Source organism: Grampus griseus (assembly GCF_964374135.1).
Source record: "Grampus griseus genome assembly, chromosome: 4".
NCBI classification, from domain to species: domain Eukaryota; kingdom Metazoa; phylum Chordata; class Mammalia; order Artiodactyla; family Delphinidae; genus Grampus; species Grampus griseus.
In genome coordinates, this window is record NC_138997.1 from 101,459,171 (window position 1) to 101,486,225 (window position 27,055).

Consider the following 27,055-nt stretch of genomic DNA (forward strand, 5'->3'; position numbering starts at 1 on the left):
CAATAAAGATGTAATATCAGACTGAATGTTCTGAAGAAAAGTGAAATATGTCTATGGGGTAGAGAATACAGAGAATGCTCCTTCACATTTGATGGACAGGAAAGGCCTTGAAAAGAAGCATTTTTTTAAGTAGAGATTGGGATGAAGTTAGAGAGTGAATTTTCTGTGCATTTCCTGGGAGAGAAGCTAAGGAGATCGAAACTACAAATTTGATTTTTAGAAACAGCTTTCTTCTTGCATTTATTCTGTTGGTTTAAAAAGTATTTCAGTTAACTTAATAAGTTCAGCTGGTGTTCAGGTTTGAGAACAAATACAACTTGTGCAAGCATTCACCTCAACTTGGGGGAACAGAGTTGCTAGTTGGGAGTATTCTGTGTATCCTTCTGTAATAGTCATTATGTTTTATTCAGGGATGGGTAGCATGAATTTTGGCAAGTTGGTTATGGGGCTTGTTAAAAGAGCATTCACTGTAAAAATGTAGGTTGAAAATCAAAGTTTTAAACTAGATTGAAGCCGTAGGGAACATATAGTGTAGTGTGTAGTCTTCATGCAGCATTATCTGGTTTTCATAGGAATGACATAAAATAAATTTTGGCTGTCATTGAGTAGAAGTAGCCTGTTTAAATTTTCAGCCTTCTTTGGCCCCCTCACATTGCCATTATTGTTTCGGTACAAACTATTCCTTTTCTCCTTGAATCCAAGGCAACTGCTCTTGAATCTTTTGCAGATAGCATGTATAGTTGGGTGTTACAGTTAAACATTCTGTCATTTAATCTTTCGGTTTCACAATATGCATTTAATGTAATTACTGATATGGTTAAATTTATGCCTACCATCTTACTGTTTGTTTTCCCCCTGTTTCTCTTTTCTTTATTCTTGTTTTGTCTTTTCCTGACTTGCTTTGGATTTATTAAGTATGGGTTGGCCAAAAATTTCCTTTGGTTTTTAAGTAAAAATAAAAGACATTTTTCATTTTCACCAAGAACGTTATGGAACAACATATTCACTGTTTTGTTCCACCACCTTCTGCCATTTTTGAGGCAACTTCATAATTCCATCTTCCCAAAACTTTTTATCTTTTTGAGCAAAGAACTGTTCCAGGTGCCTTTTAGTGTTCCAGGGAATTGAAATTTTTTCCATTGAGAGAATTTTGTAAAGACCGAACAAAATAATGGAAATCTGAAGGTGCAATGTCTGGTGAATACAGCAGATGAATCAGAACTTCCCAGCCAAGCTGTAACAGTTTTTGCTTGGTCATCAAAGAAACATGCGGTCTTGTGTTACCCTGATGGAAGATTGTGCGTTTTCTGTTGACTAATTCCGGACGCTTTTCGTTGAGTGCTGCTTTTGAGTTGGTCTAATTGGGAGCAGTACTTGTTAGAATTAACCTTTTGGTTTCTGGAAGGAGCTCATAGTAGAGGACTCTGTTCCAGTCCCACCATATACACATCACCTTCTTTGGGTGAAGACCGGCCTTTGTTGTGGTTGGTGGCAGTTCATTTTGCTTGCCCACGACCTCTTCCGTTCCACATTATTGTACAGTATCCACTTTTCATCGCCTGTCACAATTTGTTTCAAAATGGAATGTTTTTGTTACGTTTCAGTAGAGAATTGCATGCGGAAATACAGTCAGGAAGGTTTTTTTCACTTAACTTTTGTGGAACCCAAACATCAGAGCGATTAACATAACCAAGCTGGTGCAAATGATTTTCAGTGCTTGATTTGGATATTTTGAGTATGTCGGCTATCTCCTGCATGGTATAACGTTGATTGTTCTCAGTGAATGTCTTCATTTGGTAGCTATCAACCTCAGCTGGTCTACCTGACTGTGGAGCATCATCCAGCAAGAAATTCCAGCATGAAACTTCGCAAACCACTCACACTTTCGATCAGTCATAGCATCATCTCCATACACTGCACAAATCTTTTTTCGTGTTTCAGTTGCATTTTCACCTTTCTTGAAATAAGAAAGCATAATATGTCGAAAATGTTGCTTTTTCTTCCATCTTCAATTTTTAAGTGGCTACACAAAAATTCACTACTTTTGATAAGTTTTTTTTAAATGCACACTGATATGACAGCTGTCACAAGACAATCTAACAAAATTGTTTCAAATGAACTTAAATATAACTAAGCCCTACTAAAGCCATCTTACGGAAAATACGAACGAACTTTTTGGCCAACCCAGTACTTTTAGTATCAGTTTTATCTCTACTCTTGGTTAGTATATCATTTATTTAGTGTTTGCTTTAGGGTTTGTATGTACCTTGTAAATAAAATTGTGGTAAAATATACAAACCACAAAGGTTACCATATTAACGATTTTTTCTTAAATTTTATTTTATTTATTTTTCTAAACAGCACGTTCTTACTAGTTATCCATTTTATACATATTAATGTATATGTGTCAGTACCAATCTCCCAGTTCATCACACCACCACCACCCCCCTCGCCACTTTCCCCCCTTGGTGTCCATGTTTGTTCTGTACATGTGTGTCTATTTCTGCCCTGCAAACTGGTTCATCTGTACCATTTTTCTAGGTTCCACATATTTGCGTTAATATGTGATATTTGTTTTTCTCGTTCTGACTTACTTTACTCTGTATGACAGTCTCTGGATCCATCCACATCTCTACAAATGACTCGGTTTCATTCCTTTTTATGGCTGAGTAATATTCCATTGTATGTATATACCACACCTTCTTTATCCATTGGTCTGTCGATGGGCATTTAGGTTGCTTCCATGTCCTGGCTATTTTAAATAGTGCTGCAATGAACATTGTGGTACATGACTCTTTCTGAATTACGGTTTTCTCAGGGTATATGCCCAGTAGTGGGATTGCTGGGTCGTTTGGTAATTCTATTTTTAGTTTTTTAAGGAACCTCCATACTGTTCTCCGTAGTGGCTGTATCAATTTACATTCCCACCAACAGGGCAAGAGGGTTCCCTTTTCTCCACACCCTCTCCAGCATTTGTTGTTTGTAGATTTTCCAGTGATTCCCATTCTAACTGGTGTGAGGTGATACCTCATTGTAGTTTTGATTTGCATTTCTCTAATAATTAGTGATGTTGAGCAGCTTTTCATGTGCTTCTTGGCCATTTGTATGTCTTCTTTGGAGAAATGTCTATTTAGGTCTTCTGCCCATTTTTGGATTGGGTTGTTTGTTTAATATTGAGCTGCATGAGCTGTTTATATATTTTGGAGATTAATCCTTTGTTGATTTGTTTGCCAATATTTTCTCCCATTCTGAGGGTTGCCTTTTCGTCTTGTTTGTAGTTTCCTTTGCTTTGCAAAAGGTTTTAAGTTTCATTAGATCCCATTTGTTTATTTTTGTTTTTATTTCCATTACTCTAGGAGGTGGATCAAAAAAAGATCTTGCTGTGATTTATGTCAAAGTGTGTTCTTCCTAGGTTTTCCTCTAAGAGTTTTATAGTATCTGGTCTTACATTTTGGTCTCTAATCCATTTTGAGTTTATTTTTGTGTATGGTGTTAGGGAGTGTTCTAATTTCATTCTTTTACATGTAGCTGTCCAGTTTTTCCAGCACCACTTATTGAAGAGACTGTCTTTTCTCCATTGTATATCCTTGCCACCTTTGTCATAGATTAGTTGACCATAGGTGCGTGGGTTTATCTCTGGGCTTTCTATCTTGTTCCATTGATCTGTATTTCTGTTTTTGTGCCAGTATCATATTGTCTTGATTACTGTAGCTTTGTAGTATAGTCTGAAGTCAGGGAATCTGATTCCTCTAGCTCCATTTTTTTCCCTCAAGACTGCTTTGGCTATTCAGGGTCTTTTGTGTCTCCATACAAATTTTAAAATTTTTTGTTCTAGTTCCATAAAAAACGCCATTGGTAGTTTGATAGGGATTGCATTGAATCTGTAGATTGCTTTGGGTAGTATAGTCATTTTCACAATATTGATTCTTCCAGTCCAAGAACATGGTATATCTCTCCATCTGTTGGTATCATCTTTAATTTCTTTCATCAGTGTCTTATAGTTTTCTGCATATAGGTTTTTTGTCTCCCTAAGTAGGTTTATTCCTAGGTATTTTATTCTTTTTGTTGCAGTGGTAAATGGGAGTGTTTCTTTAATTTCTCTTTCAGATCTTTCATCATTAGTGTATAGGAATGCAAGAGATTTCTGTGCATTAATTTTGTATCCTGCAACTTTACCGGATTCATTGATTAGCTCTAGTAGTTTTCTGGTGGTATCTTTAGGATTCTCTATGTATAGTATCATGTCATCTGCAAACAGTGACAGTTTTACTTCTTCTTTTCCAATTTGTCTTCCTTTTATTTCTTTTTCTTCTCTGATTGCCCTGGCTAGGACTTCCAAAGGTATGTTGAATAATACTGGTGAGAGTGGACATCCTTGTCTTGTTCCTGATCTTAGAGGAAGTGCTTTCAGTTTTTCACCACTGAGAACAATGTTTGCTATGAGTTTGTTGTATATGGCCTTTATTATGTTGAGGTAACTTCCCTCTGTGCCCACTTTCTGGAGAGTTTTTATCATAAATGGGTGTTGAATTTTGTTAAAAGCTTTTTCTGCATCTATTGAGGTGATCATATGCTTTTTCTTCTTCAGTTTGTTAATACGGTGTATCACATGGATTGACTTGCGTATATTGAAGAATCCTTGCATCCCTGGGATAAGTCCCACTTGATCATGGTGTATGATCCTTTTAATGTGCTGTTGGATTCTGTTTGCTAGTATTTTGTTGAGGATTTTTGTATCTATATTCATCTGTGATATATTTCCGTAATTTTCTTTTTTTGCCGGGTAGAGTAATCTGGGTTGTAGGTTCTTCCCTTTCATCACTTTAAGTATATCATGCCACTCCCTTCTGGCTTGTGGAGTTTCTGCTGAGAAATCAGCTATTAACCTTATGGGAGTTCCCTTGTATGTTATTTGTAGTTTTTCCCTTGCTGCTTTCAGTAATTTTTCTTTGTCTTTAATTTTTTCCAATTTGTTTTCTGTGTGTCTTGTCATGTTTCTCCTTGGGTTTGTCCTGCCTGGGAGTCTCTGTGCTTCCTGGGCTTGGGTGGCTAGTTCCTTTCCCATGTTAGGGAAGTTTTCGACTATAATCTCTTCATATATTTTCTCGGGTCCTTTCTCTCTCTCTTCTTCTGGGACCCCTATAATGTGAATGTTGTTGCATTTATTAATGTTGTCCCAGTGGTCTCTTAGTCTGTCTTCATTTCTTTTCATTCTTTTTTCTTTCTTCTGTTTCATGGCAGTTAATTCCACCATTCTGTCTTCCAGGTCACATATCCGTTCTTCTGCCTCAGTTATTCTGGTATTGGTTCTTTCTCCTTTATTTTTCATTTCAGTTATTGTATTGTTCATATCTGTTTGTTTGTTCTTTAATTCTTATAGGTCTTTGTTAAACATTTCTTTCATCCTCTGGATCTTTGCCTCCATTCTTTTTCCAAGGTCCTGGATCATCTTCACTATAATTATTCTGAATTCTTTTCAGGAAGGTTGCCTATCTCCACTTCATTTAGTTGTTTTTCTGGGGGTTTATCTTGTTCCTTCATCTGGTACGTAGCTCTCTGCCTTTTCATCTTGTCTGTCTTTCTGAAGTGAATGTGGTTTTTGTTCCACAGGCTGCAGGATTGTAGTTCTTCTTGCTTCTGCTGTCTGCCCTCTGGTGGATGAGGCTATCTAAGAGGGTTTTGCAAGTTTCCTGATGGGAGGGACTGGTGGTGGGTAGAGCTGGCTGTTGCTGTGGTGGGGAGATCTCAGTAAAACTTTCATCTGGTTGTCTGCTGATGGGTGGGGCTGGGTTCCCTCCCTGTTGGTTGTTTGGCCTGAGGCGACCCAACACTGGAGCCTACCCAGGCTCTTTGGTGGGTCTGAAGGCGGACTCTGGGAGGGCTCATGCCAAGGAGTACTTCCCAGAACTTCTGCTGCCAGTGTCCTTGTCCTCATGGTGAGACACAGCCACCCCCCGCCTCTGCAGGAGACCCTCCAACACTAGCAGGTAGGTCTAGTTCAGTCTCCTATGGGGTCACTGCTCCTTCCCCTGGGTCCCGATACGCACACTATTTTGTGTGTGGCCTTCAAGAGTGGGGTCTCTTTCCCCCGGTGCTGTTGAAGTCCTGCAATCAAATCCCAGTAGCCTTCTAAGTCTGGTTCTCTGGGAATTCCTCCTCCTGTTGGTGGACCCCGAGGTTGGGAAGCCTGACGTGGGGCTCAGAACCTTCACTCCAGTGGGTGGACTTCTGTGGTATAAGTGTTCTCCAGTTTGTGAGTCACCCACCCAGCAGTTACAGGATTTGATTTTATTGTGATTGCACCCCTCCTACCATCTCATTGTGGCTTCTTTGTCTTTGGATGTGGGGTATCTTTTTTGCTGAGTTCTAGTGTCTTTCTGTCAGTGATTTTTCAGCAGTTAGTTGTGATTCCGGTGCTCTCGCGAGGGGGAGTGAGAGCACGTCCTTCTACTCCGCCATCTTGAACCAGTCCTTCCATTTTAATGATTTTTAAGTGTACAACTCAGTGGCCCTCTGAGTTCACAATGTTGTATAACATTGCAAATATTTCCAAAACTTTTTCAGCACTCACAACAGAAAGTGTAACTATCAAGCAGTAACTGCTTACTCTTCCAACCCTCCCAGGCTCCCTACTGTTTTACTTTCTGTCTCTATGTATTTGCATCATTTATACAACATAGATACATCATGTAAGTGGAAACATACAATACTTGTCCTCTCTGTCTGGCTTATTTCACTTAGCATAATGTATTCAAGGTTCATTCACGTTGTGAATGTATCAGAACTTCATTCCTTATTATAGCTGAATGATATTCTGTATTTATATACCACATTTTGTTTATCTGTTTGTCATTGATGTCATCATCGATGGGCACTTGGATTGTTCGCCCTGTTAGCTGTTGTGAATAATGCTGCTGTGAATATTGGCATACAAGTATTTGAGTCCTTGTTGTCATTTGTTCTTTAATTTATTTTAGCAGTGTTTTGCAGTTTTCAGTGTACAAGTCTTTTGCCTTAGTTAAGTTAATTCTTAAGTATTTTAATTTTTTGATGCTATTTTAAGTGGAATTTTCTTAATTTCTTTTTCAGATTGTTCATTGCTAGCGTATAGAAATATAACTGATTTTTAAAAAATTAATTTATGTATTTTTGGCTGTGTTGGGTCTTCGTTGCTGCACGTGGGCTTTGTCTAGTTGTGGAGAGCAGAGGCTACTCTTTCTTGCATTGCACGGACTTCTCACTGTAGTGGATTTCTTGTTGCAGAGCACGGGCTTCAGTAGTTGCAGTGCACAGGCTTAGTTGCTCTGCGGCATGTGGGATCTTCCCAGACCAGGGTTTGATCCCGTGTCCCCTGCTTTGGCAGGCGGATTCTTAACCACTGCACAACCAGGGAAGCCCCTAACTGATTTTTGAATGTGGATTTTGTATCCTGCTACTCTTCCACATTTGTTTTTTAGCTCTTAATACAGTTTTTTTTGGTGTGAATTCTTGAGAGTTTTCTATGTATAAGATCATGTCATCTACAAACAGAGATTATTTTACTTCTCCCTTTCCAACTTAGATGCCTTAAAATAATTTTTTTTTCTGGTTTAATTGCTCTGGCTAGAATTTCCAGTACTGTATTAAGTGGAAGCATCCATAGTGGGCATCCTTATCTTGTTTCTAATCTTAGGGGAAGAGCTTTCAGTCTTTCATCATTAACTGTGTTAGCTGTGTGTTTTCCATATATGGCTTTTCTTATGTTGAGGAAGTTCTCTTCTAGTCCTAGTTTACTGAGTATTTTTATCATAAAAGTGTATTTGATTTTGTCACATGCTCTTTCTGCATCAGTTGAGATGATCATGTATTTTTTTCTCCTTCATTCTATTAGTGTGATATGTTAATTTGATTGAGAACCACCCGTGCATCCCTGGGATAAAACTCACTTGGTCATGGTGTGTAATCTGTTTAATATGCTCCTGGATTCAGTTTGCTCGTGTTTGCTGTGGATTTTTGCATCTATATTTGTAAGGGACATTTGGCCTGTAGTTTTCTTTTCTTGTGCCTTTGTCTAGCTTTGGTATCAGGGTAATAATACTGGCCTCATAGAATGAGTAGGAAGTCTTCCTCCTCTTCAGTGTTTTTTAAGAGTTTGAGAAGGATTGTTACTTCTCTAAATGTTTAGTGGAATTCACCAGTGAGGCATCTGATTTTGATTTCTTAGTTGGGAAGCTTTGATTACTAATTCAGTCTCCTTACTTGTTGTAGGTGTATTCTGATTTTCTGTTTGTTTGTTTGTTTTTTTCCTTGAGTCAGTTTTGTTACTTTTTGTGTTTCTAGGGGAGTTGTCTACTTCATCTAGGTTATACAATTTGTTGATATACAGTTGTTCATGGTACTATTTTATAATCCTTTCTATTTCTGTAAAATCGGTAGTAATGTCCTAACTTTCATTTCTAATATTTATTTATTTATTTTTGGCTGTGTTGGGTATTCCTTGCTGCGCATGGGCTTTCTCTAGAGTAGAGAAGAGTAGCGGGGGCTACTCTTTGTTGCAGTGTGCGGGCTTCTCATTGCAGTGGCTTCTCTTGTTGCAGAGCATGGGCTCTAGGCATGTGGGCTTCAGTAGTTGTGGCTTGCGGGCTTTAGGGTGCAGGCTTAGTAGTCGTGGCACACGGGCTTAGTTGCTCCGTGGCATATGGGATCTTCCCGGACCAGGGCTCGAACCCATGTCCCCTGCATTGGCAGGCGGATTCTTAATCACTGTGCCACCAGGGAAGTCCCCTAATGTTCATTTCTTACATTGGTAATTTGAGTCCTCTTTTTTTCTTAGTTATACTAACTAAATGTCAAGTTTTGATGATCTTTTCAAAGAAGCGAAGTTATACTTTCTATGAGTTCAACCTTTTAAAATTTATTAAGCCTTTTTTTGTGGCCAAACGTGATCTGAGTATTCCATGTGCACTTGAGAAGAATGTGTATTCTGCTGTTTTTAACCGGAATGTTCTCTGTATGTTTGGTAGGACTAATCTGTTAATAGTGTAGTTCAAGTTCTCTATTTCCCTCTTGATCTTCTGTCCACTTGTTCTATCCATTATTGAAATTGGGGTATTGTATTTCTGACTATTTTTGTAGGACTTTTCATTTTTCCCTTTAGTTCTATCAATTTTGTATCATATATTTTGGGGCTCTGTTGTTAAGTGTGTATATGTTCTCAGTTTTTTTTAATCTTGGTGGAGTACACCTTTTACCAATATATAATATCCTAATACCCTTTGCCTTTTGTAAACATTTAAAAATTTGAAGTCTTTTTTGTTTCACAGTATTATAGTCACTCTTGCTCTGTTTTTGTTACCTTGTTTTTTTGGCCTCACTATGTGGCATGCAGAATCTTAGTTCCCTGACCAGGGATTGAACCCGTGCCCCCTGCAGTGGAAGCCTGGAGTCTTAACCACTTGACTGCCAGGGAACTCCCCCCTTTTGTTTACTTTTTGCTTGGAGTATCTTTTCTCATGCTTTTACTTTTAACCTCTTAGTGTTTTTGCATCTAAAGTGAGGTCTCTAATAAAGAGTATATAGATGGATCATGTTTTTAAAATTCTGAAGTTAAAAAATTTTTAATATAGTCTGTTAATCTCTGCCTTTCAGAAGGAGAATTTGATGGATTCATTTTTAAAGTAATTACTGATAAAGGAGACTTTACTTATGCCATTTATCTATTTCTTTTCCTTATGTTTTACATGCTTTTGTTCCTCATTTTCTCAGTGACTTCCTCTTTTTATGTTTTGTTTTGTTGTAATATACCATTTGATTCCCTTTTTCTCCATTTTCTTTGTTTTTTAAAGTTATTTTTTTAGTTGTTACCTTAGGGATACAATTAACATCTTGATCTTAAAACAACCTAGTTTGACAACCAGCTTAGTTTCAATCATGTACAAATACTCCACTCTTGACATCTCTGTCTCATCTCCTTTATATTGTTATTGGTACAGGTTACAGCTTTATACATTGTGTGCCCTTTAATGTAGATTTATAATTACTGTTTTATGCTTTTGTGGATGCATTTTTAACTAATTGCTTTCTACCTTCAAACAGTATTATACCATTTCACATAGAATGTAAGAATCTTAAAACAGTAATCGCCTGTTCCCCTCCCCATTCTTTGTGCTGTTTTTGTTATATATTTTATTTCTATATATGTTTTAAACCCCATAATACATTGTTAATATTTTTTCTTTAAACAATTGTCTTTTTTTTTTTTTTTTGGCCATGAGGCATGTGGGATCTTAACTCCCCGACCAGGGATTGAACCCGTACCCCCTGCATTAGAAGGTGAAGTCTTAACCACTGGACTACCAGGGAAGTCCCAAACAATTGTCTTTTAGAAAAAATTAACAAAGAAGTCTTATTTCACCTTTTTTGCCATTCTTCATGCTTTTGTACAGTTTCATGTTTCCATTTGGTATTGTTTTTCTTTTGCCTGCAGAGTTCTCTGTAGTTTTTTGTACTGTTAAGTCTTTTGTCAGTAAACTCTCAGTTCTTGTCTGAAAAACTCTTTATTTCACCTTCATTTTAGAAGGATTTTCACTGTGTATAGAATTCTAAGTTGGTAGTTTTGTTTTAGCACTTTTAAGATGTTACATTGTCTTTCAGCTTGCGTCATTTATGAGAATTGTATTAAATTTTTATCTTTGTTCTTCCGTATATTATGTATGTTTTTTCTTTAGCTGCTTTAAAATTTTATTTCTGCTTTTAATGCAGTTTGCATATGGTATGCCTTGGTGTGGTTATCTTCATTGTTATCTTGCTTGGGGTTAATTGAGATTCTTGGATATGTTATTCCTAGCTTTCATAAAATTGAAAAACAAAATTCAGCTATTATTTCCTCAAGTACTTTTTCTCTCCTCCCTATTCTCTTACCCCTGCTTCTTGCTGGGACTTCCATGTATGTCAGACTTCTTGATACTGTACTATAGGTCACTTTAGTGTAATAGTTCCCTGGACTGTCATGACAAAGTACCACAAGCTAGGTGATTAGAATGATAGAAATTTATTCTCTTAGAGTTCTGGAGATTAGAGTTCAATAATCAGGGTGTTGGCCAAACCATGTTCCCTCTGAAACCTTTAAGGGAGCATCCTTTCTTAACTCTTGAAACTTTTCATAGACCCAGGTGTTGCTTGGCTTGTGGCACTATAACCCCAATCTCTGCCTCAGTCTTCACACGGCCATCTCCTTTTTGTGTCTGTATATCTATGCGTCTTCACATGGCATTATCCGTGTGTGTGTGTCTAAATATCCCTCTTCTTAGGAGGACATCAGTCATATTGGATTAAGGCCCACCCTAATGACCTGATCTTAAATCTGCAAAGACCGTATTTCCAACTAAAGTCACATTTATGATACTGAGGGTTAAGACTTCAACATATCTTTTTTTGATGGGGGTGGGAGGGGACACAATTCAACCCATAACACCAGGGCTTTTTCTTTTCCTTACTGTTTTTGTTCTTTTTTCTCTTGGTGCTTCATTTTGGTTAATCTGGTTGTTCTTCAAGTCCACTAATTTTTGCAATGTCTAATTACTGCTAATCTCGTTCAGTGTATTTTTTATTTCAGATATTGTATTTTTCATCTCTAGAAGTTTCATTTGGTACACTCGTGATCCTCCCTGATATATACATATACACACACATATAAGCACATCAATAATGTATGTAAATATATTAAAACATAAAAAAAACTAATATATAGACATGTTTTTTGTTTCATTATGTTCATATTTTCTTTTAAATCCTTGAGCATATTTAAAATATGAAATCTGTTTTAAAGTCATTATCTCCTAATTTCATCATCTTTATCATTTATTGGTCTGTTTCTATTGATTCTTTTTTTCTGATTCTTTGAGTGTTTAGTAGTTTTTGATTGGATACCAGATAATGTGAATTATACATTGTTGAATTCTGGATTTTGTTCTGATCTTTTAAAGATTACTACTTTGAATCACTCCCTGGTCTGTATTATTTCTGTAATTTGTATATATTTCTAAAACTTTTTTTCTTATTGCATGCATTATTAATACTTTGTTTAAATGTTTCTTTCTTTGTTTGAGAGCAAAGAATGTATTTTGCATTTTACTGTGTAGGCCTGTGCCTGACATACTTGGGTATTGGTGATAAAAAGTAGACTAGAGTGATCTTTCTAGTATGCATTTCTTATTACTTGTTATTACTCCTTTAAGCGTTTCAGTGAGTCTTATTGCCCTTTGGTTAAAGTTCAGATTCTTGGCCCTTGCTTGCCTCTGTAGTTTATATCTTGTTACCTTCTTTAAATCTCTTCCTTTTACTTCCTCACATCTTCACCTCTGCCAAAAAAAAGACAGCAAGTAGGTAAACATAAACATAACACACAAACACACAAAACCATCCTTTCTTTAACCATACTCAGCTATTTTCGTTTCCTCCAGGTATACAGGCATACCTTGTTTCATTGTACTTTGCTTTATTGTGCTTTGCAGATAATTGCGTCTTATACAAATTGAAGGTTTGTGGCAACCTTGTATCGAGCAGGTCTGTCAGTCCCATTTTTCTAACGATATTTGCTTGCTTCACGGTTTTGTGTCACACTTTAATTCTTCAGTATTTCAAACTTCCATTATTATTATATTTGTTATGGTGATCTGTGATCAGTGATCTCTGATGATACTACTGTAATTGTTTTGGAGTGCCACAAACCATATAAGATGGCAAACTTAATCGATAAATACTGTGTGTGTTCTGACTGCTTCAACTGGCTATTCCCCCATCTCTCTCCATCTTCTCCTGCCACCCTATTTCCTGAGACACAACAGTATTGAAATTAGGCCAATTAATAACCCTACAGTGGCCTCTAAGTATTCAAGTAAAATGAGTCACACATCTCTCACTTTAAATCAAAATCTAGAAATGATTACACTTAGTGAGGAAGGCACGTCAAAAGCCAAGCAAGATAGGCTGAAAGCTAGGTCTTTTGCACCAAACAGTTAGCCAGGCTATACAAGCAAAGGAGAAGTTCTTGAAGTAAATTAAAAGTGCTACTCTATTGAACACATGAATGGTAAGAAAGTGAAACAGCCTTTTTGCTGATAAGGAGAAAGTTTTAGTGGTCTGGATAGAAGATCAAACTAGCCACAGTATTCTTTTAAGCCAAAGCCTAATTCACAGCAAGACCCTAACTCTCTTCAGTTCTGTGAAGGCTGAGGTGAGGAAGCTGCAGAAGAAAAGTTGGAAGCGAGCAGAGGTTGGTTCATGAGATTTAAGGAAAGAAGCCATAACATAAAAGTGCAAGGTGAGTACAGAGGAGAAGTCAGTGCCTGGCTTCAAAGGACAGGCTGACTCTTCTATTAGGGGTTAATGCAGCTGGTGGCTTCGTTGAAGCCAGTGCTTATTTACCATTCTGAAAATCCTAGGGCCCTTAAGAATGATGCTAAATCTACTCTGCTTGTGCTCTGTAAATGAAACCACAAAGCCTGGATGACAGCACATCTGTTTACAACATGATTTACTGACTTTTTAAGCCCACTGTTGAGACCTACTGCTTAGGAAGAAAAAGATTCCTTTCAAAATACTGCTCAGAGATAATGTACCTGCTCACCCAAGAGCTCTGATGGAGATGTACCATGAGATTAATGTTTTTTGTTGTTGTTTGTTTTATAAATTTATTTCTTTTTTGCTGTGTTGGGTCTTCGTTGCTGTGCACGGGCTTTCTGTAGTTGTGGTGAGCAGGGGCTACTCTTTGTTGCAGTGCGCGGGCTTTTTGTTTCAGTGGCTTCTCTTGTCTCAGAGCATAGGCTCTAGGTGTGCGGGCTTCAGTAGTTGGGGCACGTGGGCTCAGTAGCTGGCTCGTGGGCTCTAGAGCGCAGGCTCAGTAGTTGTGGTGCATGGGCTTACTTGCTTCATGACATGTGGGATCTTCCCGGACCAGGGATCGAACCCGTGTCCCCTGCATTGGCAGGCGATTCTTAACCACTGTGCCACCAGGGAAGTCGCTGAGATTAATGTTGTTTTCATGCCTGCTAACACAACATCCATTTTGCAGCCCATTGATCCAGGAGGCATTTCAACTTTCAAGTCTTACTATTTAAGAAATACATTTTGTAAGGCTATGTAGCTGCCTTAGGTAGTGATTCCTCTGAGCTAGGCAAAGTAAATTGAAAATCTTCTTGAAAGGATTCACTATTCTAGATGCGATGAAGAACATTTGTGATTCTTGGGAACATATCAGAATATCAACATTAACAGGATTTTAGAAGAAATTGATTACAACCCTCATGAATGACTTTGAGGGGTTCAAGACTTCACTGGAGGAAGTAACTGCAGGTTAGAAATAGCAAGAGAACTAGAATTAAAAGTAGAGTATGAAAATGTGACTGAATTATATCCGTAATAAAACTTTAATGGATAAGGAGTTGTTTCTTATGGATGAACAAAGAAAGTGGTTTCTTCCGATGGAATCTACTCCTGGTGAAAATGCTGTGAAGACTGTTGAAGTGGCAACAAAAGATTTAGAATATTACATAAACTTAATTGTTAAAGCAGTGGCAGGGTTTGAAAGTAATTGACTCCAATTTTGAAAGAAGTAGGGCAAAATGCTACAGAGCAATCATTCGTGGAAGGAAGAGTCAGTCAATGCAGCAAAAAAAACTTCATTGTTGTCTTATCTTAAGAAACCGCCATGGCCACCCCAGCTTTCAACCACCACCTCGATCAGTCAGCAGCCGTCAACATGGAGGCAAGACCCTCCACCAGCAAAAAGATTATGACTTGCTGCTGAAGGCTCAGATGATACAATAAGTATTTTTAGCAATTAGCAATAAAATAAAGTATTTTTAATTAAGGTATGCATATAGTTTTTTAGACATACTGCTATTGCATACTTAATAGACTACAGTATAATGTAAACCTAACTTTTTTATATGCACCAGAAAACCAAAAAAATTGTGTGGCTTGCTTTATTGTGATATTCGCTTTATTGTGGTGGTCTGGAACTCAACCTGCAATATCTCTGAGGTATGCCTGTACTGTATTTCTCTGTCTTCATACATTTGCATTTGCTCTCTCTCTAACAAACGTTTATTGGCTAACTTCTGTTCATTTCTATCTCCATTCCAGTTTAAACGTCACTTTTTAAGGGAAACCGTTTGTGACCCCTGTCCCCCTCCCTCCACCAAGGCCCTTAAATACGTTCCCAGGAGAGCATTCACCATATGATATTATAACTGCTTGTTTACTTTTGTCTTGTTTGATATCCCACTAGACTCAGTGAATGCATATACAGTTTACTCAAGTGTATTTGTGATATAAAGTTTTACATTCCATGCAGTCTGTCCTCAGTGTACTGAAAATTTGTAAGTTTTAGAACATGAAGCAGTTTCTGCATTGAGATACCTTCTGAGATCTTTTAGACCACTTTTTAGAAGCTGTTTTATTTTTTATTCTGAGCTATTCAACTTTATAGGAAAAAAAGAATCAATAAACTTTAAACAATAGTCTTCCTTTAAAGATGTCTGTTTGTAATTACTGTGGCCCAGTCAAGCCACTGAAGTTCTGAACTGCCACTGTTACTAATTTAAACTGTAGGAATGGATCAGGGAATCTATGATTTAAGAAAAAGTCAGTCTTTTTCAGTCAAAATATAAGGAGAAGTATGCATTTAAATCTCTCACGTGTATTGGGGTCTTGATAAGCTCTTTTTGATAGGCCAGGTTTTTCTTGTAAACATGCAATGACAAAACATTAAAATGTATGTACTGATCTTTGTCCATCAGTGCCTGTCACTGAATATATAAATATTTCCATAGTTTATTCTAATCTCAGTAGTTTACATACTTTTACTTACCTTTACTTCCTAATTTCCATGTATCTGCATAATCATGCTATTTGTTTTTTTACTAAATTTATTGTATTATTAGTTTTTGGATAGTGCTGTCAAGATAGACTGTCTCTAGTTTTCCCAGTTTTTGCTGTTCTATAGAGGGAATTGATGTTCTCAGTTTTGCTCTTGATATTTTTCAGCTCTGCCATTGTCATTTCAGTCAATTTCTCATTTTATTCTTTTTATGTAAATTGTTTTTTTAAAATTCTTCTAGGGTATGCCATGAAAAGCAATGTTTTCATTTTTACTGAAATGAAATTCACATTAAATTCATTCTTTTAAAGGGTACAAATCAGTGGTTTTAGTATACTTATAAGGTTGGCAACCATTACCACTGTCAAATTAGAAACATTTTCATTAAACCAAAAAGAAGCCATTTACTCATTAGCAGTCATTCTTCATTCCTCTTTGCCCCCAGCCCCTGGTAGCCACTAATTTACTTTGTCTGTCTATTCTGCTTATTTTGGATATTTCATATAAGTGGAATTACATAGTATGTGGTCTTTTGTGTATGATTTTTTTCACTTAGCACAGTATTTTCAAGGTTCATGCATGCTGTGGCATGTATCAGTTCTTTATGGCTACATGATATTTATACTAAATTTTGTTTATCCACTCATTGATTAGTGGACATTTGGATTGTTTCCACTTTTTGGATATTATGAATAATGCTGCTGTGAACATTTGTTTGCAAGTTTTTCTGTGAACATATGTTTTCACTTCTCTTGGGTATATGCTGATTCTTTAACTCTTTGAGGAACTGCCAAACTGTTTAGTAATTTTCTTGATAATTTTTACTTAGTTTAGTAGGAGAGTGAAGATTACAATTCCAGGATTCATTACTTCCTTCCTGTAAGAATTGAGTTACTGTAATGTTCTTATAAAGAACATTTCATAGACTTGTTTATTGAATGTCTTCAGAAATGTCTCTGTTAAATGTATCCTGCCTAAGGATGAAGTTAGTTGTCATGTTTTATAGAGATACTTTAATTTTTCATTACCAGATTGAAAGGTCTGTTAATAGTCCATTGGGCCATAGGAATACATAAGTTTTCATAGATTTTACAATACATTTTAATTGTTAATATATTCTAATTGTTGAATTGCTTCTCTTACAGGGTTTTGACTCTGGGAGGAGGGCTACCTTATTTGGAGCACCTTAATCTCTCTGGTTGTCTTACTGTAACTGGTGCAGGCCTGCAGGATTTGGTTTCAGCATGTCCTTCTCTAAATGATGAATACTTTTACTACTGTGACAACATTAACGGTAATGCCTTTTAACAATGGGATAATTTTGGAGGAGTTGATTTAAAAATTTTTAACAGTTCTGAAAATTCTTAGGGTTTCTATTTTGTTTTCTAGATTTCTGATTACCAAACATTTTTTACTTTCAGGTTTAGTCTGAAAGATAAGTTTTCTTATCTTTCTAAAGATAAATTTTCTTATCTTTCTAAAGATAAGTTTTCTTTTGGAGAGATATCTCAACTATCCATTCTGCCAGATTTTAGAAATATGTAATAGTTTAATCAATCCAAAGTGACAAGTTTTTATAGAATTACTAAAATTCTTATAAAATTTTGGGAAATTCCTCTAGAGTGAAAGAGCACTCATTAACAATACAGCGTATTGCTGTTCTAGATACACCTAATTCTTAGGGATGTTAGAGTTAGTTTTCTTGTAGGACAAGAAAACTTCATAATGTAGTAGAAAAAGGAGGACTTTGGTAATGTGAACTCCTCAGGGACCCTGAATCTGGTTCCAAATAAATCTCTTGGAAGATTGAGGAGGATGGTGAGTGTGGTATTGGGAAGAGGCTGAGGTGCTTTAAATGTGATTAAAATTCCTATAGTATTATGGAGATTGAACCCTGAACCTACTTTTAACAATCATCAGGTAAACATTTCTTGATTTTTTTTGTTTTGTTTTATTTTTTTTATTTTTTTTGTGGTACGTGGGCCTCTCACTGTTGTGGCCTCTCCCCTTGCGGAGCACAGGCTCCGGACGCGCAGGCTCGGTGGCCATGGCTCACGGGCCCAGCCACTCGGCGGCATGTGGGATCTTCCCAGACCGGGACACGAACCGTGTCCGCTGCATCGGCAGCCAGACTCTCAACCACTGCGCCACCAGGGAAGCCCCTTGTTTTATTTTTTAAGCCTATTCCTGCCCTGCAGTGGGACTGTTTAATGTGCTTTTTCAAAGTACGTTCAGTGCCCTGTTGGGCATTTGATAATCACTGGTAGAGACTGAAGTCCTGAAGCATAAAAAGCTGCTCCTCAACTATTAGTAAGGAAGTCAACCTCCTGTGTTTATAATTGGAAAAAATTTACATGGTTCAGATTCTACTGTGTCTTTTTACATCATGTTTTTTTTTGCGGTACGTGGGCCTCTCACTGTTGTGGCCTCTCCTGTTGCGGAGCACAGGCTCAGCAGCCATGGCTCATGGGCCCAACTACTCTGTGGCATGTGGGATCTTCCCGGACCGGGGCACGAACCCATGTCCCCTGCATTAGCAGGCGGACTCCCAACCACTGCGCCACCAGGGAAGCCCCATGTATTGTTATTTTTGAGAGTCCAGTTCATCTTAAGATCATGGGAAGATAAACGGAGTCTCTCAGGCAGAAAAATTGACAGACGCCAGCAAGACTAGAGGAATAGTATCTTCTTTAATGACATACCAGTAGGCAGAGAAGTTAGCAAATCTGCTGTTTCTCAGAGATTAGATTTTTCTTAAAATGTATATGAAGAGACAGGAGATAGCACTTCTTTTGTTTCTTGAATCATTGGTGATGCAGGAGATGACCTCCCATGTTCTTGAAATAGCAACACTAACTTCAAGCATTTCTTTGCTCTCTGTTGCCTTTAGTGTATAAGAAGGAATGGGGAAAATTAATGTCATTTTAGTTGCAACCTGCTAAGTGTACAAAAGAAGGTGTGAGTGCTACAGTGCAGCACTTGCTGCTTTTGGGGATGCAATAAAAATATATATATATATTTTTAATACACGGTTATGTCATTGTGGGTTCACTGTTGTACTTACTAAGGCTTATAGGATATATTATGAAAAGTAATCAGTAAGCAATTATTTTTTGTAAGAAAAACACCTTATTGGTAGGTTGCATTTGAATTATCTACACTGATTTCAGCATAGGTTATGCTGGTGGGAATAAATCTCAGAACCTAATTTGTTATACTTATTTTGGGGTATATAGATGTTATTGGATTGGTAGGGGGATTGGGTTTCACTTCATTTTTATGATCTGCCTACTACTTTTGTGTGTGTGTGTCTTTTTAAAAAAAACTTCTTGAAATAATTTAGGTGTTGGGATAAAGTTAAATACTTAAAAACTTTTGCACTTTGTTAGTATGTTAGAATTCCTTTCATCTTGACTGGTTTTGAATATATAAATATTAAAGTGTTCCAAAGGAGCTGCTACATTCTTTTTGTTGAATGTTAAGATTTTTTTTTGATAAATGAGTGGTAGTTTTCAATAAATGAATTTTAATGAACATATCTGACTTTAAAATGTTTGAAAGGAAATTGACCGTGCTTGTATAATCCAATACCAAGTCTCCTTTTACAGCTTCTTAAAGCATGATTTGGGGGAAATGGAAATCCTTTAAAGTTTACAGGGTGACTTGTCATGTGAACTTATGTTCCAGAGTTCCAGCCAGTTGCTCATAAAGCAATGCCCTGATACAATCTTTTCCTTAAAAGGCCATATGGACACTAGAAAGTGTTAGAATAAAGTTGCATTGTATCCAGTTTTGCAAGATGACACAGGATTCATCCAGTATCTTTTATTATAATTCAACTTGTACAAATACTTAGTGACTATAAATATTTAGCTCCCTTTTCATTATTATTTTTATTATTTCTGAAAGTAGTCAATATTTTTATACATGTTCTTAAACTAATAGGGAGCATATTTAGGTGACACATTATATTTTAATATTTGAGAGTAACACTTAACTAAAAATGTATTTTGTCAAAAGAGAGTTTGCATAGTTAACTACCAGGTTACTAACTAAAAGAAGTAAATGCTGATAAATAATACTCATTAACTAAAAAGTGCTAAGTAAAACAAAATTTTCTATTTCCTAAGCATTAGCAGAGATTTTGGAGAAGATAAATTAGTAATCAGATATTCAAACAGTGTCTGCTGCCAGCAAGGCACTATACTAAGCATTAACATAAAATGCCATTTTTATTCTTAATGATTCTTTCATGACATTTAAATTTGTTATTTGATTGATAAAAAAGTTAAGATTTAAGTATAAAAAAAGGCTTCTTAGCCATAACATTTAAAAAATTCCTTGTCATTTAAGAAGTGTTAGATGGAATTGCCTAGTTTTAGAGCTCTGAAGAACATTTGAACAATGATAGCAAATAAACTTGTACTGATTTGCATTTCAATGTATGTTTAATTTGTGAATTAAGATAGATTAGATCATAGTAGGTGACACAGTTTCAGATGATTTGCTCTCTTATGTTTCTAATTTAAGTTAAAGAGGAATTAAAGGTAAGTGAAGGTAAGTGCAGATATACAGCATAAGTAATATGCTTAAAATCTAGGAAAAACAAACAATTCAGTAATAAAAATTTGGGAAAATAACAATAGCTACCATTATAGCTCTTCTTAACTAATATTTTAAAAAATGCTCTCTTACAAAAGTTATTTTTACCATGCATTTAAAGGTTTTATTTAATGATTATGCAAATGTTATTTTTCTGTTTTATTATCCTTTACCGTAATTTAGCCCGCATCTGTTATAACCATTGGGTTTATTATCTCATATCAAGATTGACATTTACTGGTGATAAGTCAAATGTTTACCTTTGAAATTCCATGTCTGTGGAAGCACAGCTGTCTACTTGAGATATTTGGCAACCCAACATATCTTAGTCATGTTTCTTTCCAATTCTACCTCACTTTTTCTGTTGCCTGTTTATTCTGTTGTCCATTTATTCCCTTTTCTAAATAGTCCTTCTGTGATGCTTAAGGGTCTTAACTGTTAACATTGCTTATGATTTCCATGCTTTGGAAATTGCTTTCTCCCCTGTTTTCTACAGTATGAAACTAACTTACAAACAGTGGTTGTCTTCACTTTTGCTTTGCCCTAGGCCTTCAACAAAATAAAACCCATTCATGGATGATACCACTTTTATGGATTTTTAGGATCAGTCACCTGGAATGTCATTCACCTTATGATGGGATTGTAGTTTTGAGGTAGTTAGTATTACAGTTGTTGGTTAAGCACAATTTATGCCCTTAGATTTCCATTGAAACTAAGATATTCTGGTGTGTATCTGAGAAAGGGAGCACATTTTATAGCAATATGAGCGTGAACTTTGTTTTGTGATGAATAAGGAGATGCTGACAGATATCAGGAGAGGGTTACTTTCTACCTAATATAGGACACATATTTTTATTCCTACATTTTTCTTCCCATATTATCCCTACTTCCATCCCTTAGACTTTGAGAGCAAAAAGTGACTCAGGTCACCGGAGTGGAGACTGAGGATCCTGAGCCTCTTTTTTGGGGGAGGTTGGTGAAAAACTGTGTGGTACAGGCATACCTTGGAGATATTGTGAGTTTGGTTCCAGACCACCATAATAAAGTGAATATTGCAATAAAGTGAGCCACGTGAATATTTTGGTTTCCCAGTGTATATAAAAGTTATGTTTGCACTGTACTGTAGTCTATTAAGTGCAAAAGCATTGTCTAAAAAAAGCAACGTACATACTTTAATTTAAAAATACTTTTTTGCTAAAAAATTTTAACCATCATCTGAGCCTTCAGTGAGTCATAGTAGTAACATCAAAGATCACTGATCACAGATGACCATAACAAATATAATAATAATGAAAAAGCTTGAAATATTGTGAGAATTACCAAAATGTGCCAGAGAGACAGGAAGTGAGCAAATGTTGTTGGAAAAATGGTGCCAGTAGACTTGCTCAGTGCAAGGTTGCCACACACCTTTAGTTTGTAAAAAATGCAGTATCTGCAAAGTGCAATAAAGTGAAGCACAATTAAATGAAGTATGCCTGTGTTTGGAAAAATATGAATCTTTTGATTAGATTCCTTGATCCAATTGGCTCCTTTGAGGCTCCCATTTAATTTTCTCTCTTGAAAACCAGTAGCATACTTTACTTTGATTGCTTTCAGCCATCGCTTATGATTTTTCCCTAGGCGTGTGATTGCAGTATAAAATTTCTTCCTTACCTTTCTGTGCTTTTAAAAATAGAAGTATAGACATTTTGAAGTATTGTAGGGAGTTTCAGTTTGGAATATTGTACCAAAGTCTCCATGTCTCTTTCCTCATATTTCTCCCTTTCAAAAAAGTTAGAATTATATACTGAGAAAATGTTAGATATGTTTTTGCAAAAACCACCAGTTTAAGCATTTCATCACAGGGACTGTGTCAGGGCAGGGCAATGATAGTGAGGTAGGAGATTGGCTCTTGGAGAAAGGCTCTAATGTACTAAGAAATTTCATTTTGACTCTTTGATTAAGATGACTAGCATTGTGTCTTAAGAGAAAATAGTCTTAACAAAAATGCTACTTTATGAATTTTAAGTATTTGACACATTTAACTTTTCATTTTCAAAATAGAATAGATTTTAATTTTGATTAAATAAAAAATAAGCTTGTGGTAATTCAGTTTTATATTTGAAATGACTTTAAACTTTTATTATAGAACCTTTTAAATATATAAACATAATAATATAAAGAAGCTTTATGGATCATTGGCTTCAGCAGTTATAAACCTGTGGTCAATCTTTTTTCATATACTATTGCCCATTCCCATACCTGCTCCCCGTATCCCAGGCATTATATTACTTTAAAAGTTAAGCATAAGTATTTGAAAATAAATGAAATCATAAGCTATTGCAGTTCCACTATGCTTGTAAAGTTCATTAGTTTCTTTTCTTACTTAAAGATACATTATTATTTCCATTAGTGAAATATATGAATGCTATACTTCATTGATTGTATATCCTAAGAAATTAGTCCTTTGTATTTTGTATATTGCCATTACAGGAATACAAAAAAAAAGTTAAATTCTGGTAAATAAGTGTGTTCTATGTGTTTATTTGCAAGTAGTTATTTTCTTATGTTGGTATTAGCATAATTGCCTTCTTTTGCAATTGATCGCTACTTCAAAAGACAAAGAAAGCTAATATAATATATTTTTCTAAGTTAAAGTCTTGATATCATTCCAGTGATTTTTCAATTATAATCCATTTGATAAAATAAATATTACTTTCTATAATAAAAATATATTTCATGTACTTTTATGGTCCTTACGTATCAAAAATGCAAGTATTTTGGTTCTAATTGATGAAAGAACTAATTAACTTTGTTCATGGTGCAGACATACTGAAAGGCTTCAATATAGTTAAAATGTCTTTTTCCGCATTTGCTCGCCTTTATGAAAACTGTGATTCATTCAGAGTACTTGACATTTGAATATGCGCCATGATATCTCTTTGATACTTTCTAATTCTCAGCTTTGTTCCCTAATGGATCTTTTAATCTAGTGTCTGGGTAACATAATGTCATTGGAATAAAATGTCAGTTATTCCACAAATGTATTATTATTTTTCTTTGTAATTGGATCATAACTTTTATTATGTCTTAGGTATGTTTTTAATTATTCATTCATTACATATTTGATTCTGGAAGATAATTTCACCTAACCCTATCACATGACTTATTTTGGGTACAGATATTAAATAACAATATGGCAAATATGTTAAGGCTATATCTACGTAGTTTATTTTTAACAAAAATTTTGAATGTAATATTTATTATAATTGCTCAATACTGGATTCTTTAGCTTATCTATTATAGATAAGGTTGTTTTTGCCTTAATTATATTTCTAGGAAAGATGTTCATGATACAAGAAATCCATTGTGAAGTTATCCTGGCAGTCTTGTTTCTGTGGGTTATCTCTTTTCTTCTTGGATTTTTTATTTTGTAAGATTGTTGCCAAAAAATTACTTCTTTTCATTCTTCTTTTTCATTTACCTATATTAGTTAAAGTCAAACTGCTGTTGGCGATTTTTGTGCTGAATAATTTTTTATACACTCATTGTGGGATTTTACTTCTATGTTACAAATGTATTACTAGTTAAAAAAAAATAAGTGTTTTACTTCTTTCATTAGCAAGATTATTTTTGTGTGATAAGAAATTCCTCCTTTCACACTTCTCTGTTTTCATACAGGTCCTCATGCTGACACCGCCAGTGGATGCCAGAATTTGCAGTGTGGTTTTCGAGCCTGCTGCCGCTCTGGCGAATGACCCTTGACTTCTGACCTTTGTCTACTTCATTTAGCTGAGCAGGCTTCCTTTCATGCACTTTACTTATAGCACATTTCTTGTGTTAATCATCCCTTTTTGAGTGTGACTTGTTTTGGCCCCATTTCTTACAGCCTCGGAAATCTTAATTTACCAGTGAATTGTACAGTGTTGTTTCTCTTGCAAATCCTATTTTTGTTTTAGAAAGGGATTAGGTCTTTTTCATAGGGTGAGAACAATTTTATCAGATTTCTTTTAAACTAAATATTTTGAAAAAAATGTCACTAATGCCATGCCATTTAAAGTATTTTTTAGATTATTTTGAGTTTTGAAGTCAATGGGTTATTGGTTCTCTTCATAGATAAACACTGTACCAAGTCTTGCAGATCTTTTCAGACATACATTTTTGAAGTTTTATTTTCAGAGACTGCACAGTTTGGAAACCAGTCTCCTTTCCATAATGTTTCCTTTATTTGAACAATTCTCAGAGGGCCAATTCAAACATATCCACATATAAGATTCTTTAAGATTATAAAATAAATTGGCTTCTTGGTGTTAGCTCAGGGAGCTGGCACAGCACCAGTGTCTTTGTATTCGCTTTCTTCAAAGACCCCTGGTTCCCACCACTGTCCGTAAATTGTCACATTTGGGGGAGGGGTTTTTAAAAGTTCCACAGTCATTTGAAGAAATGTATAAATAAAATCTACTTTGAGGACTTTACCAAGTAATTTCTTTTGTGTTTTGATTTTGTTGTAAATCTCAATCCAGGGTTACTTTACTGTGAAATGGGACTAAATAGGTCTTTTGAACTCCCATGAAATCATGACTCTGACAAATGAATAGTTTTAGACAGATACCTGATTTTATTGAGCTGAATTGTCTTTTTGAAATTTATTGTGCAGTCGTCAGAATTTGAATTTGTAAGCTTATCTTCATTGCTGTTTGAAATAATAATTGGAATGGAGACCTGTTATTCAGAAAGGCACATATTGAGTCAATTTTATGTCATGCTATGTATAATTTATGTCACAAAGAAGAGAATAGTCAGCAGCATGCCACCTATTTTTATAAATATCTGTAAGGCTGTGGAAGAGGAGGTAATCTTGCAATTATGTTCTTTGTGGTCCCAGGTATTTTTTGTTTGTTTTATTGAGGAAGAGGAAGAGCAGGAAAGATACAAACTATAGATAGACAGATTTCAGTTCAGGCTAAGAGAAAACTATTTTACACAGAGTTGTCTAAAGATGAAGGAAGAAACATTTGACGAGAAAATAAATAAGAAGTCACTCTGCTTTTAAATTTAACTAACATTTGAACTAAATACTGTGAGGGAAAATCACCTCTAAGGAAGGACATCTAATGACTCTGAAATTTCACTTTTCTCTAAGAGTTTCCTCATTTTGATTCCATTGCTATTAACATTTGTGAAATATAAGATGGAACCCCTCAAGTTTCTTGTATGGAGGATAGGGCAGCTCTGGAAGCAGACCATCTTACCCTTTAAGTTTGTGTCTCTTAGCTTAAGTCCTCATGCCTCTTGTGGCACTACTGCGCCTAGCTGCCTCCTTTAAAAGTCTGGCCTAAGCACAAAGGAAAAAACGTTCTGGATTCCCTTAGAGAACTTGAGAGGAAATCTGAGTTTAGTGAACCGTTACAGGGTCAGAAGTTTTATTTTGTAGGTTGACTGTTTTGTCGTTACTGTACTTTCATTTCCTTAAATGATTAATAAAGTTCATTTGAAAAGTTGACATCAGGGACTATTTCAAGAAAACAAACTAAAATAAGTCTTCTGGAGTGACTCCCATCCAACTGCACGGTAAAATTAGTTATCTATAACCAGGTCCCAAGTCATCAAGGGAGTACTCAAGTTTATACCCATGTAATCAGAAAACAGTGTAATATTTGGGGAGTAAAATTTTTGATAATACTTAATGGAAAAAATCATGATTAAATGATATTTTGGGACTTGGCTTAAATGTTATTCTTCATAAATTAATTAATTTGAGCAGCTAATTTCCCAGGGGTTCCAGGTAATGGAGGTGCCCCCCTTTTGCCTTGTCCTGTGCCACTTGATGTTAGAAAACCATTAAATAGGACTTGGCAGTCTTGAACCAAACTGACTTCAACATGTGAGCACATTGCATGTGGAAACTTTTTCTACCACCCCCACCACCCCCACCCATTTCATGGGGAGATGGCATAATCTGCATTTAATTTTTAAATATTACTGCTGTTCCATTATTAAGGATAGTTAATGCTTTAAAATTTCTTCTAAATTTATTTTTCATTGAAATATAGTTGATGTACAATATTATGTTAGTTTTAAGTGTACTGCGTAATGACCTGACAGTTGCATACATTATGAAATGATCACTGTGGTAAGTCTGGTAACCATCTCAACTTACATAAAGTTATTACTGTATTATTGACCATATTCCTTATGCTGTATATTACATCCCCATGACTTATATAACAGGACCTCTTAATCTCCTTCACCTATTTCCCCTACCCTCCTCCCTTCTTGCAACCACTGGTTTGTTTTCTGTATCTGAGACTGTTTTTGTTTTGTTTTTTAGATTCCACATATAAGTAAAATCATGTCATATTTGTCTTTCTCTGTCTGACTTATTTCACTTAGTATCCTCTAGATCCATCCATGTTGTCTCAAGTGGCAAGATTCTTTTTTAATGGCTGAGTAATATATATACGTGTGTGTGTGTGTGTGTGTGTGTGTGTATATATATATATATATATATGTATGTATCGTCTTTATCCATTTATCTTTCCACGGACTCTCAGGTTGCTTCCACCTTGTGGCTATTATAAATAATGCAAAAAATTATAACATATTATTAAATTA

At 35.8% G+C, this 27,055-nt stretch overlaps 1 protein-coding gene across 2 annotated transcripts in view; it reads left to right on the forward strand.

The window, feature by feature from the left end:
* Positions 1-26,772, forward strand: part of FBXL5 (F-box and leucine rich repeat protein 5) — a 52,185-nt gene extending 25,413 nt beyond the window's left edge. Inside the window, exons 10-11 of one of the 2 annotated variants that reach the window (XM_082653245.1) lie at positions 17,005-17,153; positions 24,122-26,772. In XM_082653245.1, the coding sequence (XP_082509371.1) occupies positions 17,005-17,153; positions 24,122-24,198 (226 nt within the window). In that variant the 3' untranslated portion in view covers positions 24,199-26,772. Of the gene's footprint in view, positions 1-13,197; positions 13,283-17,004; positions 17,154-24,121 lie in introns of those variants that run through there. The other variant, XM_082653244.1, reaches the window with a different exon arrangement.
* Positions 26,773-27,055: the final 283 nt, after the last annotated feature.